General features: G+C 34.7%; 3 protein-coding genes across 5 annotated transcripts in view; 2 read left to right on the top strand and 1 right to left on the bottom strand.

Moving 5' to 3' along the window:
- The first annotated feature begins 2,045 nt into the window (after positions 1-2,045).
- LOC113108363 (adenosine deaminase tRNA specific 3) lies at positions 2,046-4,343 on the top strand. 3 transcript variants are annotated; one of them, XM_026271436.1, is made up of 2 exons: positions 2,046-2,131; positions 3,165-4,343. In XM_026271436.1, the coding sequence occupies exon 2, from the start codon at positions 3,211-3,213 to the stop codon at positions 4,225-4,227; it is 1,017 nt and encodes a 338-aa protein (XP_026127221.1). In that variant the 5' UTR covers positions 2,046-2,131; positions 3,165-3,210; the 3' UTR covers positions 4,228-4,343. The 3 variants fall into 3 exon arrangements, with proteins under 3 accessions (XP_026127221.1, XP_026127220.1, XP_026127223.1); XM_026271435.1 differs by lacking the exon at positions 2,046-2,131 and adding an exon at positions 2,460-2,622; XM_026271438.1 differs by lacking the exon at positions 2,046-2,131 and adding an exon at positions 2,461-2,557.
- A 447-nt stretch (positions 4,344-4,790) lies between these two features.
- On the bottom strand, positions 4,791-10,455 carry ormdl1 (ORMDL sphingolipid biosynthesis regulator 1). The gene is made up of 4 exons (XM_026271439.1): positions 10,336-10,455; positions 7,881-8,063; positions 6,340-6,491; positions 4,791-6,032 (listed from the first exon to the last, which is right to left on the bottom strand). Exons 2-4 carry the CDS (start codon positions 8,052-8,054, stop codon positions 5,897-5,899), a joined length of 462 nt encoding a protein of 153 aa, XP_026127224.1. The 5' UTR covers positions 8,055-8,063; positions 10,336-10,455; the 3' UTR covers positions 4,791-5,896.
- Positions 10,456-10,790: 335 nt separating this feature from the next.
- Positions 10,791-14,101, top strand: part of pms1 (PMS1 homolog 1, mismatch repair system component) — a 20,823-nt gene continuing 17,512 nt past the window's right edge. Inside the window, exons 1-5 of the mRNA XM_026271440.1 lie at positions 10,791-10,920; positions 11,101-11,242; positions 11,457-11,639; positions 12,168-12,270; positions 12,349-12,512. Of these exons, the coding sequence (XP_026127225.1) occupies positions 11,111-11,242; positions 11,457-11,639; positions 12,168-12,270; positions 12,349-12,512 (582 nt within the window). The 5' untranslated portion in view covers positions 10,791-10,920; positions 11,101-11,110. The remainder of the gene's footprint in view (positions 10,921-11,100; positions 11,243-11,456; positions 11,640-12,167; positions 12,271-12,348; positions 12,513-14,101) is intronic.

Consider the following 14,101-nt stretch of genomic DNA (forward strand, 5'->3'; position numbering starts at 1 on the left):
TGTAATCTATTAGATTACACATTTCTGGTCAGACTATATTTGATGATTTTTGACCTATGATTTAAATAGGATTATTTTATATCTCACTGTAAAAAATGTAAAGAGAAACAACATATTCCAGTCTTTGTTATCAACAACAAGAAGTGCATTAAATATCACATTACATCAGAGTTTCCTAAAGTGGGGGTTTTGAGTTGATGGAAAGCTAATACTTAATTAAATCTGAAAAATGCAACTAAAAATAAATAAATACATGATTTCAAAATATAAATGTTAGAAAGACTTAAAAGATATAATTTATTTAATGAAAGATTACAAAGATAAACTTTTTTTTTAAATGAAAAAATGACATTAACCCATACATTGTGCACAATAAGACCAGAAACATGTATTGAAAATATAAATAAGTCAAAATTATTTACTGACAAAGCAAATGTCATTTTAAATTACTTGGGTTCATAGTTGACATCCTGATTCTGTCAGATGTATTCATTACTTGCTTCTCCTCCAGAAACAATCTACAATGATAAACAAGTGGAAGAGTAGATTTTTGGTTGGGATAGAAAGTCTGGAGTGAAATTTCGACCAAATGTCAGTTCACCACAGGCATTCATTTGGTTGAAGTTTTTAAATATTGTAAAATTATTAAGCTAAGCTTAAGTTAATTTAAAAATGAAATGCCACAGCCAGGTCCTGGAGTGCTGAGAATTTACCAGATTTGGATTATGCTGTGGTAAAAGACCTTTGGATTACAGAACAAAATGGCACAATGTGTTCGTTTGGCTATATGAGATGCCACGGTGTGTTGTGAGGCAGCGATGTCATTAATACATGATAATAACGGAGCTTTTTCAACACCTGAGGAAACATAACATTACGGTATTATAATAACTGTACTGCACACACACGGTGTATATATATATATATCCCTAAACTAAGGGTGAGATCAGGCTTCACTGTTGTGGCTATAGCTGTGAGTTCACTGGGTTCAATGTCACTTCTGTCCAAGGCCTCCTGGACAACTCTAGAGATGTTTTCTCTGTGTAGGTGTTGGGCCACAGCTGGGATAATTCCACCCGCACTGTTAAGAGAATGAATGAAATAAATGCACCATAATACAGAAGTCATTTTTATCCTTACATTATGTATATAAAACTGTATATTTTAATCAACTTTTTTGCTATTTGGGGTATTTATATACATAGTGCAGACCTGAAAATAACCTAAACACAAAATGTACAAAAACATACTAAAAGTTTCGTTTGGATGACAGGATTCACAAAAAAATATTCTAATTTAGTAGTTTAGGTATATAAAATCAACATACTAATCCATTACTAGCACCACTCTCTAAAAGCCTGCCAACTTCCAGTGTGAAAATGAAAAGGTGTTTCTTCTTAAAGTACAATAATAGAAGAATATCCATCGTTTTTTTTCTCTCTCGATACAATGGCAGTGAATAGTTCTTACAGCTGTTATTTTCAGTAAATAAAGACTTTACTTATCTGTTTTTAAAGCTACTGTATAGTTTAAAATGTGAAGTCAGTGTCGTTTTTGTTAAAAATGAAGTTTTTTGTGATTTGAAACAAGACTGACATAAAATATAAATATTAGATGAAAACTTTAATAAAAATTACAAATGCTGTCTTGCCAAGTAAGTGAAATAAAATGGTAACGTTCAAGTACTAAAATTACTTTAACTTTGAATAAAAATATATTTAAAAACATGTAAATAAAAAAAGAATAAAAATGACAAAAGCAGTTAACAAAACTAAACCTTTAAAATATGAAAAAATCTAATTAATTAAAAATATATGTAAAAACAGCTTTAAATAAAGTGCACAAGTCACATGGAACACTCATGATGAATCTTTTTTTTTTTTTTTAGAGCTTTGAACACTGTGGTGGTAAATAAATGACCTCTGAATGGACTTTTTGAGAGAACTGTTCTTTTAGGATCATGAAAGTTTGTGATTAACGTTAGTCCAGCACAGCCGCTCTGGTCTCGTCTCAATCTCCGAAACGAACCTATAGCGCAGTGTACCCATAGTCTACCGAAGGAAGGCTCTCTTCCGGACGTCCTCCATTCAGAGCGCACGAGAACCATGCTGATAACACTGATGCTTCACTGGTTGGTTTAACTCGACTGTAATCTGTAACTATACATAGGTTTCAACAATTCAAGTGACTCGAAAACTCCGGTATTTTCTTGTAAAATTTAATGACCCTGTATGATCAAGGCGTTACTTATAAATACACCCTACTCACAACAAACGAAAAGTTGTGTTCCGTTGGACCTTCTTTAAGATGAAAATGATAAATAGTTTAATCTAAAACAGATATCTATACCTATTTGATGAATAAATAAGTATGCTACTAATCATAGCATAACTAAACGACTAATAAGTCTAAAAAAGTCTAAAAGAGCAAAACGGAACCATTATCTCTTGCGCTTGTTTCAAACGGGATAATAATACAGGAGGGACCAAGCCTCACATGGGAGAGATGTTTTGCACTGAATTAGATGAATTCTTCACACTTGGCTGCTATAAAGAAGGTCATTGGACAGTGTTTTATTTATTTAATAATTAAAGTCCATTGTTTCCTCCAAATAAGACAAAGGTATAACAGCTGCACCTGTGTTTGCGAATTCAAATTCATTCATTCATTCTGTGTTTTTGGGTAACGTTAGTTGACGAACTTATATAACGTTAGCCTAAAAAGTATATATAGGCTCTTAAAAATATAAGATATTTGTCAACTTAAAACGGTATCAATGTTTTATTTATTTTATTACACTATCCATTTAGATACATCTCTATTACATTGTGCATGACTGTTATTTTAGTATGATAAAGATGCGTTTATAATTTTTTATATTTTGAGTAAGGTTTTATTTTCTTTGGCTATTTTTAGTTGTTTGTTTTGTGTGTATTTTTGTCATTTGTATTAGTTATTTATGTCTCTATATATAAGTTTATTATTTCAGTTGTAATGCAGTCATTTTAGTTAAACAAAATGTAAATGAGAAAGCTCATTTTATTTCAAGGAACATAATTATTTTTGTTGTTATGGATTTATTGAACGATATCGATGAGGACATTTTGAGTCTCGGACCGTTGTTCAGTCAGTATAACTTTTGCCTTCACATTCTGCTTTTACAGATGACAGCTGGAAACCCCTGAGTATCTATTAAATGAATTGAACGAGATGGAGCCACAAGCCAAAAGAAGGAAAGAAATGGACCAATATGACTCTTGGGATGTTCTTCCAGTTCTCTCTGACAGACAGTCACGGGACACTGAATTGTTGTTGGCCTACGCAGCACCCATCATCGAGAAAAGACAAACATCTCGCCTGGTCAAAGAGCTTTCCTTGATCTATCCTTTACCCGGTCTGCAACACATAAAAAGAGTGAGGGCTTGCAAAGACAAAAGCACTTCTCATCCATTGGAGGTCATTGTGTGTTTGGCCAGTGATGTGCAGGTGATAGACTGCAAAAGAGTTATGCTTGCTGATCTACTTCACTCACAGTCTTTAGACTCCAGTGGTTTGGGAGAACCTTTCCTTGTCGAAATACCCGCCAATCCTCCTCTGACCAGACCGCAGTTTGAAAAAGCTAGTAAACACTGGCCCACCTCATTCCACGAGGACAAACAAGTGACGTCTGCTCTGAGAGGCCAGTTATTCACTGCTGATCAGAAAGCTAAAATGCAAAAGTACATGACGGCAGCTGTAGAGGCTGCGAAATCCAGCGGGAAGTTGGGAATGGATGCGGTGGGTGCCGTGATCGTTGACCCAGAATCTGAGCAGATTGTTGCTGTGGGTCATGACTGTAAGCGTGGCTCTCATCCGCTCCATCACGCTGTCATGGTCTGTATTGATCTGGTGGCCTGTGGGCAAGGAGGAGGTGCATACAGTTATGAGAAATATCCAGCCTGTCGGTTTAGCAGCTCCGAGTCCTTTAGGAACGCTTGCAATGCTAAAGAAACCGGTCTGCCTTACATCTGCACTGGATATGACCTCTACGTCACTCGAGAGCCGTGCGTGATGTGTGCAATGGCTTTGGTGCACTCCAGAATCAACAGAGTGTTTTATGGAGCGCACTCTGCAGATGGTGCCTTGGGAACAAAGTATAAAATTCACTGCCAAAAAGATTTAAATCATCACTTTGAAGTGTTCAAAGGTGTGATGCTTAATGCATGTGAGGCTTTACATAAAAACTGATTTTTTTTTATAATTAAGAGGAAATATTACATTGACATTTATGATGAAATTTTAATTGTTTTTACGTTTCTAACTACAGCCAAATGTTTAAGACCATAATAAAAAGCATAAAAAATTGTTGTCTACCTTTATATTTCATATTCAATTTATCAGACCATCAAATCATGTGTCTTGTATGCGACACATTAATCTGCACAATGGTTTCCAACATTAGAGTAAGAAATGTTTCATGAGCACCAAATATGCATATTTGTATGATTTCTGAAGAATCATGTGACCCTTGCTTAAATTTAAATTTTTACATCACAGGAATCAATTACATTTTAAAATACAATAAAATGGAAAAGTTATTTTAATATAAAAAAATCTAAATGTTACAGTATTATTACAGTATTTCGGTTTAAATTAATACAACAAGGAAATAAACTTTTAGGAATTATTTAATTAGGAAATATTTCCAACCTCAACTTTTTGAATGTTTTGTATATGATTGTTTGAGTTTATGATTTAAATTAAATGTATTTCCTATTTCACACAATACATTTTTCTAGTGAACAACAGAGTTTCTAATACTTTGCAAAGTTTTATTTGTTTGCAGCATGTCATGCAACACACCACATACTATGTTCATACCTTTTCTCAAAACAAAAGGACAAAACAATTGGCAATTGAAGTTCTAGCCTTCGCAAATATCGCCAAAAGACAATAAAGTGGAAGAATACAAATAGTTTAATGGGTCTATGTTACAGTTTCTCAACTTCAATAATACTGTGACGGAAAAGAGCAAAGAAACATGATAGTTTGCTGAAGCTTGGTAATGATCCAGACATTTAAAATGACACCGAAATTGAGCTGAAAGTCAACATGAAATATTCAGATTCAAACAGAAGACGAAAAAATACAGGGAAGAACTCGATGTCTTGTTTCAGGGCAGAGAAAGCCGTTTTAAAAAAAAATCATAAGTAAATGTTCTTTGAAATAATGTACACTGATAAAATGTGCAAAATGTGACCGGAAATAAGTATTAAATTCAGAAAGTTCTATTTCTGATTTCATGTCGACTCTAATGAATGTGAAGGTACTTAAAAGCCTAAAAGTTTAAGCTAAAATGTTAAGCTGCAAGACATTAACTAAACAAAACTACACCATATTGTGATGAACAACTATTTTTCAGAAAATCATGCAAACTGAGTTTTTATTCGTCTCTGAAGCAATGATAACATTAACGAAACATCAGAAAGGTTTCATGGCTTTAAATGATTCTAAAAACACATTTTGTCAATTCATTGAATTATCTATGAATGTATTCAGAAACGTGAAGTGACGCTAAAAGCATAAAACTATCTTAGTGTTTCAGTGTTGTGAGCACATTCGAACAAACAAAAATTAATTAACCATGAAACCTGGGCCAGCCCAGATCCACGAGGATCACAAAACAAACTAACCAAAAAACATTAAATATCTTAAGTTATTAATGCTTGCGGAATTGTCCTCCTAACATGTCCCTACAACAATTTCTCAAGATATATCAAACAAAGAGACTCACAATAACACAGACTGTACAAAACTGCTAAGTGTACACAAGTGCGGTACAAAGTACAAAGGGTTATCTCCTCTCTCACATCAGACAACAGCTCTGAAGTTGGTCTGCGGCCTCTGAACACTGGCCTTAATACTTGTTTATTCCAAAGATCCTGACTCCATGGAGTTGTGGCAGTTTCGGGATGAGAACACTCAAAAGTGAAGCTGTGTTTATCACAAAATGAGCTGTGTCGTATTTAGTGTAAAAGCTGGCGAGAAAATACCTGCAAAGAAAAGAAGCGTTACACACTTCAAAATATGTCGAGCATCTTATATGATAAAGGACTTTAATGACCAAAATATGTCTATTGATATTTAGGTAACATTTCACTGATTTTTAGATTTAGTTAAATATTGTGCAATTGGTTGGTTGTTCTTTTAACACCTGTCCAGCTTTCTTTGACATTTGGTGAGTATCAAGATGAAATAGTACAGTATATTAAAAAAAGCAATTTAAAAACCTATATCAGGTCTGTAAAACATCACTTTGAGAGGGTAAACGTTGTGCAAAAGACGGCAAAAATAACTTACAAAATGATTGGAGAGATTGTAAAGAATTTTCTAGATGATGTGAACTGCACTCCGTAGTCCAGCTGTTCCCAGTGTGTGAGAAGTCTTGCCTTGCCCTGGTCTGGGGTTTCAAATGGAGTGCCTTTCACTGCATGCATAAACACATACATACCCTGCGGGAAGATAGAAAGATGATTTAAATGTCACACCATTCTCAAATGCTGTAAGGAAATATTAAAGGGATAGTTCACTCAAAAAAGTAAATTCTGTCATTTACTTACTCTCAAGTCATTCCAAACCTGCATGAGGTTAGGTTGATCTTCTAAACACATATTCAATTGGCATTTGCATCCATTACATTTGAGTGGCTTAATAAGTGTTATGAAAAGATTATGATCACATTGTATTATGATCAGATTTAATTGAGGCATTTATTTACATCTAAACAGTGCTCAAAACACATACAGAGCAAATCAAACACCAGCATCAAGCTTCTTTGCTTGCCATATGCGTATATTTTTAGCAATAGCCATAAAAACTTTGTATGGGGTCAAAATGACAAAATTTTCATGAGTAGAAGTAAAGATCCTGTTTCATGAAGATATTTTGTAAATTTCCTCCTGTTAATATATCAAAACTTAATTTTTGATTAGTAATTTGCATTGCTAAGAATTCATTTGGACAACTTCAAAGGTGATTTTCTCAGTATTTAGATTTTTTTTGCAGATTCCAGATTTTCAATAGTTGTATCTCAGCCAAAAATAGTCTGATCCTAACAAACCATACATCAATGGAAAGCTTATTTATTCAATTTTGAAAAATCTATACTTAAGACCACGGTCACATATGGAATGCAAATGTATGCATTTATGTCTATTAAAGCCTAATTTAGACCTGTTCACAATATAAAGCAACTTATGACCTTCTTGATCTATATTTTAGATACTTTTAATTAAGGGACAGAAAGCTCTCAGGTTTCAATAAAAATACCTTACCTTGTATTTCAAAGATTAACCAAAGTTTGGGTTTGGAATGACATGGGGGCGAGTAACTGATGACAGGGTTGTTGATTTCTGGGTAAATTAAATGATCTTTTTACGCTTAAATGGACAGATGAAGAATGAAAGTTAAAGCGTTTCAGAACAACACTGAACCTTACACACTTTCACTGTATGGACAAACAGCAGTTTTTCAAGATTATTATAGTTATTAACTATTCTAACACTGACTTTTAACAATTCTCAAAATCTCTTTGCAAATGAGATTTGAGAGCTTTACTTCCCTCCAATCGCTGCAGACTTACAATACTTACTACATTTTTTTTCCACTTAAGGACAACAGAAACATTACAGTCATATAGCTGTCATACATCATCATGTGCCAGAGAGCTTAAACTTGGTTGGTGATGCCATGCGTTGACCTTGAATCTTTGTGCAAGCGAGTCCTTACATAACAATCCCACACAGACCAAGGAAGCATCAATTGTCGAGACTCCAACTGGCCTCAGGGAACCGCTGAGAAAATGACAAGCCACAGACAGGGGAATGAAACGGGACACTTACAAAATTGTGAATAACATTTGTGAGGGTCCACACAACAGGAACACTGAAGAAAGGAATGCTCAACAGTACAATGTGAAGCATTCCTACGCCGAGCGCATATGTCAGCCATATCCCTCGACTGTTCATCACACGGGTGTTTGGGTTGACTTCACTGTGGGCCACACCGACGTTCATCTTGCTTTTCTGTCCATAAACAACAACAAAAAAACAGTACACTGTAAAACATGATTTTTAGAAGTTGTAAATAAAACAGTTTACCAGAGCGCATTTTTCAAGACAAATTTAATTAGTATTTTCTATTTCAAAATTGCACATTTAATCCAGTGCCACTCGCTGTTTCTTTGTTATTGTTTGTTTATTTTAAGGTGTCCTTGTTACAGTGTAATTATACCTTTAAATACAAAGAGTAATTTTTTAGGGTTTAATTTAGAGTTACTTGCATGTAATAATGCATTATTTATAGTGATAATAATAATAATAATAAGTACATGATATAACAGGGACACCTTAAAATAAACAGTTACCGCAATTTGTGAGTGAAAACTGTTTCTAAACATGATTTTTTAAAATGTAGTCATGTCAAGTCTGCTTTATTGCCAATTCTTCCACATGTACAGTACACGCATACAGAGAATTTAAACTGCGTTACTCTCAGACCCTTGGTGAATATAGATAACACTAACAGTAGAACATTAAATACAGATAATAAAATAATAAAATATGAAGTACAACTATACAAATAGGTCATGTAAAAAAGAAAGATAAGTAAAGCAGCACAAGGCACATGGCAGACAGAGTGCAAACCAGTGAACAGTGCAGATATAATGATTGTAGTGCAAAAGAGCTTATTTAGTCTGATTAAAGTGTCAATGCTGAATGAGGTAGTGAGCAGATCAATGCTGTACAAAGTGTCTGGCGCAGGTCCCAGAGTGTTTGTGGGAGCTGGTGGGGGGTTTGGGGGAGCTGAGGTTCAGAGATCAAAATGGAAACTCAGAGTCAAATAATACATTATACGCAACAAAATGTGTATAAATAAAATAATTCAATTATAAAAAACTGATTACTTAATTGTATTATGTTTTATTTAATGAACAATGAACACATAAAATAATCAATAATTAAAACATTTTGTATTTAAAAAAAATATTTGCAAAGAAATACAATAAAAGAACCAACATTTTTCTTCATCAGAACTAAAAGTAACATTTCAGTGTCAGAATCTATTTAGTCTAGTCTGAGCCTAGTTAATGTCAGTGAAATGAGATGTAAAACTAATTGTTATATATTCAAATGAACGTTCATTTATGCACTACTAAAATCTACAATCTATAGTTGTTTTATGGCGTTAAAAGTAACAGTAAAGAGTGGAAGCTGTCTTACAGATGATGTCTCGTCTGCCAACAGAAGCATGTTCACAAACACACAATGGGGTGATTCTTCATAGCACTTTGCCCCTAATGCATTACTGTTCATGCTGGCCAACTTATTCAAATTATGTGCAAGAGTTCGGTTCTTCTTTGGAAGAGCAGAAGGGGGGATAGTAACATTTCACGGCCTGTTTGGTTTATCTGCCATGGTAAACATTCTCAAAAGTCAAAGTTCAATGTTACCTATAATATTCAGCTTGCTTGTTTGGTTGTTTCTCATCTCACCAAAATCAAATACTCATTTCTGTTTCTACTCACCAGGTCAACTGCTTTCCTTGTGTTACGATTAAAGAATAATTCCACAACACAATTACATTATTTATTCTTCATTACTTTTCCCCCCTCTTATTATTACTCTCATACAAATACATGCAATGAAAGCAAAACAGATTGAGGTCAAAGGTTTAAATACTGCTACGATTATCTGTCAATAACCACTCAATTGATTCTCTTTTAAATACGATTCACTCTTTGATTGTGTAAAACATGTAATATGTTTCTTAACATCCACTGAGACAGCCAAACAGTTAAGAGGAAGTAATATTGAATAGATGCTGCTAGTACGTAGCTTCACGTTAACGATCAAGACAGCAGGCCGAACATTTACATAAAAAAAAAAAAAAATTCATGTTTTTTTTTTCAGTAGCAGCTGCAGGGGATAATAAACAAGTCCATGACACAGATATAGTTAGCAGCAGAGCTACAGAACAAGCCACTGTCTTATTACTGCAAAGCTTACTGTCTTCTTTCATTTAACCTCTTTAATAACAGTCTTTAGACATGCTTATTCTGCAGTCTGTGCTATTATAGTGAGTTCCTTTAGGTTTTGCGCATGAGCAATGCTCTTTATTTAGCATCAGCTGCTTTCATAACAAACACCAGTTGCTTTTGTTTCACTCTACTTCCATTAAACACCTCAAACATCAATAAAAGCAATTAAATCCCCCTTTTATCTGACAAGTTTGAACCATTTGGCTTTAAAGTAGCTGCAAAAATGAGTTGGCTTCATAAGAGTTAAGTAACGGTACCTTGTTTATGTTCGGGTGAAGCAGGCTGGAGCGCTGCCGGCCTCCACTGCGCGCACTGCGGGCTGACTCACCGCACACACTCCGCTAGCCCAACGGCCATCGCGGCTAACGGGATTACGAGCGCAAACCTCGCGAGATCGGCGCGACACGCCCACCAAAAGGCATGATGTTTACAAAAATGAAACACCACTAAAACTGAGTCAAATAATTTTTTTTTATAATTCCGTAAGAATTGGGTTGCTATAATTTAGTCAGATAGTGTGTGGAGTTTTTTTGACCGTTTGTAAATATAAAACACCAATAACATGAAAACATGCTGACATATGGGCTAATTTTATAGGATTTGCATACTTTTTAAACATAGCCATAACAATAAAAAAATATTTTATTTATTTATAGGCAATATAAATACAAAGATACGACGAAGAAAGAACATCCAATCAAAAGCAGAAAATGACAATGACGTCATTTAGGCGCCAGATAAGTCATGTCCGATACTGGAGAAAGTCTTAAAAACGTGCGACGTTCTCTTGCGTTATAGATTTATTGGATAACTTTTAACGGATTATTGTTATTTTACAAAAAGTAAGTAGGAAGGTGTTTGCCTGTTTTAAATATTATTGTTTAAAGTATCAGAATGTTAATGTCACGGTTGATCATTAGTGATTTACGCTAGCTTACCCTGCTGTTTTTGAATGTCAATAATCGGCGAAGATGACAGATTTGTGGTCATTGCTGTCTCAGTTTTTAAACCTTTCTTCTTAGGGAGCACACTATGAAGGCGCTTCCAGCCGAGACTGTGCGTCTGCTGTGCAGCTCTCAGGTTATTACATCTGTCCTGAATGTTGTCAAAGAGCTGGTGGAAAATTCACTTGATGCTGGTTCCTCAAGCCTTGAAGTCAAACTGGTAAATACATGTTTTATCAACACACGTTGTGACCAGTATTAAAATGTATTCATGTCATTGAGTTAGACAACAAAATGTTGAACCGTTGGCATTTCTTTTTTGTTTCTAGTCCAATGAGATTTATAAATTTTTTTTAAGCATGGCTTATGTTCAAATATTGTTGGGGCCACTCTTAATAGCCATGCTCAACCTATGTTCGTATTTTTGTTGTTAGGATAATTATGGATTGGATCGCATTGAAGTCCGAGACAATGGTTCTGGAATCAAAGCTACTGATGTTCCTGTGATGGCTGTAAAACACTACACATCTAAAATCTCCTGCCACGAAGACCTGGAGCGCCTAGAGACTTACGGCTTCAGAGGAGAGGCTCTGGCATCCATATGTGCCATATCAGAGGTTGCATCTCACTAGTTTAGATTTGATTGTATTGCTTGAGTTAGTGATGCACATAAAAATATTTGCGTCTGAAATCGTTTTTACGAAAACAGTTACGGCTGATATTACAATTCTGGATTATTAAGGCTGAATAATAAAAAATAATAAGGTAAAATCATTCATTTTAAATGCCGAAAGTGAATTTAGGCAGGACTGTGTTATAATGTGCAGTTGAAAAAACTGTCATCTTTTGAAATCTTATAACGATTATGTTAAATTAAATGTACATTAAAATGACTTAATCAAGTGCAGTGATATTAAAGATGAAATTTAGTTCTAGAAGATAGCAAAAGTACAAATGAGCAGAAATTATGTGCATAATTGTTAAATATCCAGTAACTTCCAGTATCCAACAGTGACTGATGAATAAAAAATGCTAATGGTACCAAAATACTGTGCATCTCCAATGAGTCCATGATAGCCCTTTAATTCATTGAATTACAAATGTTAAATGGTTCCTATGTAATTGACCATTTCTTCATCTACCAGGTGGTAATTACAACCAAAACTGCAGATGATGATTTTAGTATTCAGTATTCAGTCGATCACAATGGACAGATCGTCTCTCAAAAGCCATCACATCTTGGCGAGGGTAGGTTTCTGCTAATGCATTTTTTAATACTCTTGATTTATGGGAACAGACTGCTTTCTAACATACCTTTTCCCTCAGGCACCACTGTGTGTGCAGCAAATCTGTTCAAGAACCTCCCTGTCAGACGGCAGTATTACTCCAACACTAAGAAATGCAAAGAGGAACTGAAGAGGGTCCAGAACTTACTCATGGCCTATGCTGTTGTTAAGCCTGAGTTAAGGATCACATTGAGCCACAACAAGGTATGTTACGGCAGTCACAAGTACTTGACTGTGCAACTACAATGTCTTTTGAGAACAAGAATAGCGGTCAAGCGGTTTTTGTCACCCAAAGTCTGAGAAAACATGAAACATCTGGGATCAAACCATATCAATATTAAAACTTTTTTTTAAAACTATTTTTAATTTGAATATATCATGATGGATAAAATGAACCTTTCACATTTTTGTCTTCAGTTAGAAGTTGCTGAAAAGTATCAGGGCGTTAAAAAAGTATTTGGTCTGTAAGCATTTTTTATGTTTTTAGAAGAACTCTCTTATGCTTAATAAGACTGAATTTATTTGATCGAATAAATTATATATATAAATTAATATATATATTAAAATGTCATTTATTCCTGTGAAGCAAAGCTGAATTTTTAGCAGTCATTATTGCAGTCTCAGTGTCACATGACCCTTCAGAAATTATTCTAATATGCTGATTTAATGCTTACTGTAATGCAATTATCATTATTATTATTATCAGTCTTAAGTTCAGTTATGCTGCTTAATATTTTTGGTGGAAATGGAAATACATTTTTCAGGATTTTTCGGATGAGTATAATGTTCAAAAGAACAACATTTATTTGAAAGATATCTTTTTTAACATTATAATTCTGTTTACTGGCTATCAATATAATAAATCCTTACTGAGTAAAAGATCTTACTGTCCCTAAACTTTTGAATGGTAGTGAACATTTGACCACAAGGTGGCGTCCCACATCAAAAAATGCCGTAGTATTACTCTCTAGGGTTTTACCCACATTCAGTGACATTATGATATCAGTGGTGCTAATAGTGTTGGGCTAACGTTAATTAGAACTTACGTAACTTGTTTATTGCTGTGGTTTCTTACTACTGTACTGACTCCTACTGTGCTTCCTCGTAACAATTTCAATCTCATGGTTTAAATCCTGATATTAATCACCAAAGCAAAGCCATTCAAGTAAACAGATGTAATATAACTTTTTTTAAATTATTGTTTTACGTCCTGTAGGAAAACTCTTGAAGTTGTCTATGCAGAAAAATCCTTAAATCGAAAATCAGTGCATGTTATGATGACAGCCTGGACATTTCCAGCATTTAGACACGTCCGAACTGTCATCAGTTAGAGCTTAACCCGGAAAAGTGAACATTTCATCTGCTTCTCGTCCAAAATTAGCAATGCAACCACAGGATGAACCACTAAGCCTTCGAATCTCACACTGCCACATGATCCTAAAGTAACAAGCTAAGTGGTACAAGTTCTCTTAGTGTTTTCACAAGTCCAGTAACAGCCTGGCCTCATGATAGCGTACGTATCTGGCCTTGCTCTGTGAGACCTCACGTACCTTTCATTAAATTCATATCATTCGGGTTGTAGATCATCAGGGGAGGGCCATACACTCATTTCATGCCATCAGCACTTCCAGGCATATCTCGTATCACAAACTTTGCACTTCGCCCTGCATTGGGTTTCATGACTTCTCAAAAAGCTGTTTACTAGTCTGATCTCTTTACAGTCACCAAATTGTATATTTCAGAGCAGAGATGTGCGCTGTGGCCCGCAAGCTTTCAGAAATCAACACCTTGGA

This window comes from Carassius auratus, chromosome 9 (assembly GCF_003368295.1).
Source record: "Carassius auratus strain Wakin chromosome 9, ASM336829v1, whole genome shotgun sequence".
In the NCBI taxonomy this organism is placed as follows: Eukaryota; Metazoa; Chordata; class Actinopteri; order Cypriniformes; family Cyprinidae; genus Carassius; species Carassius auratus.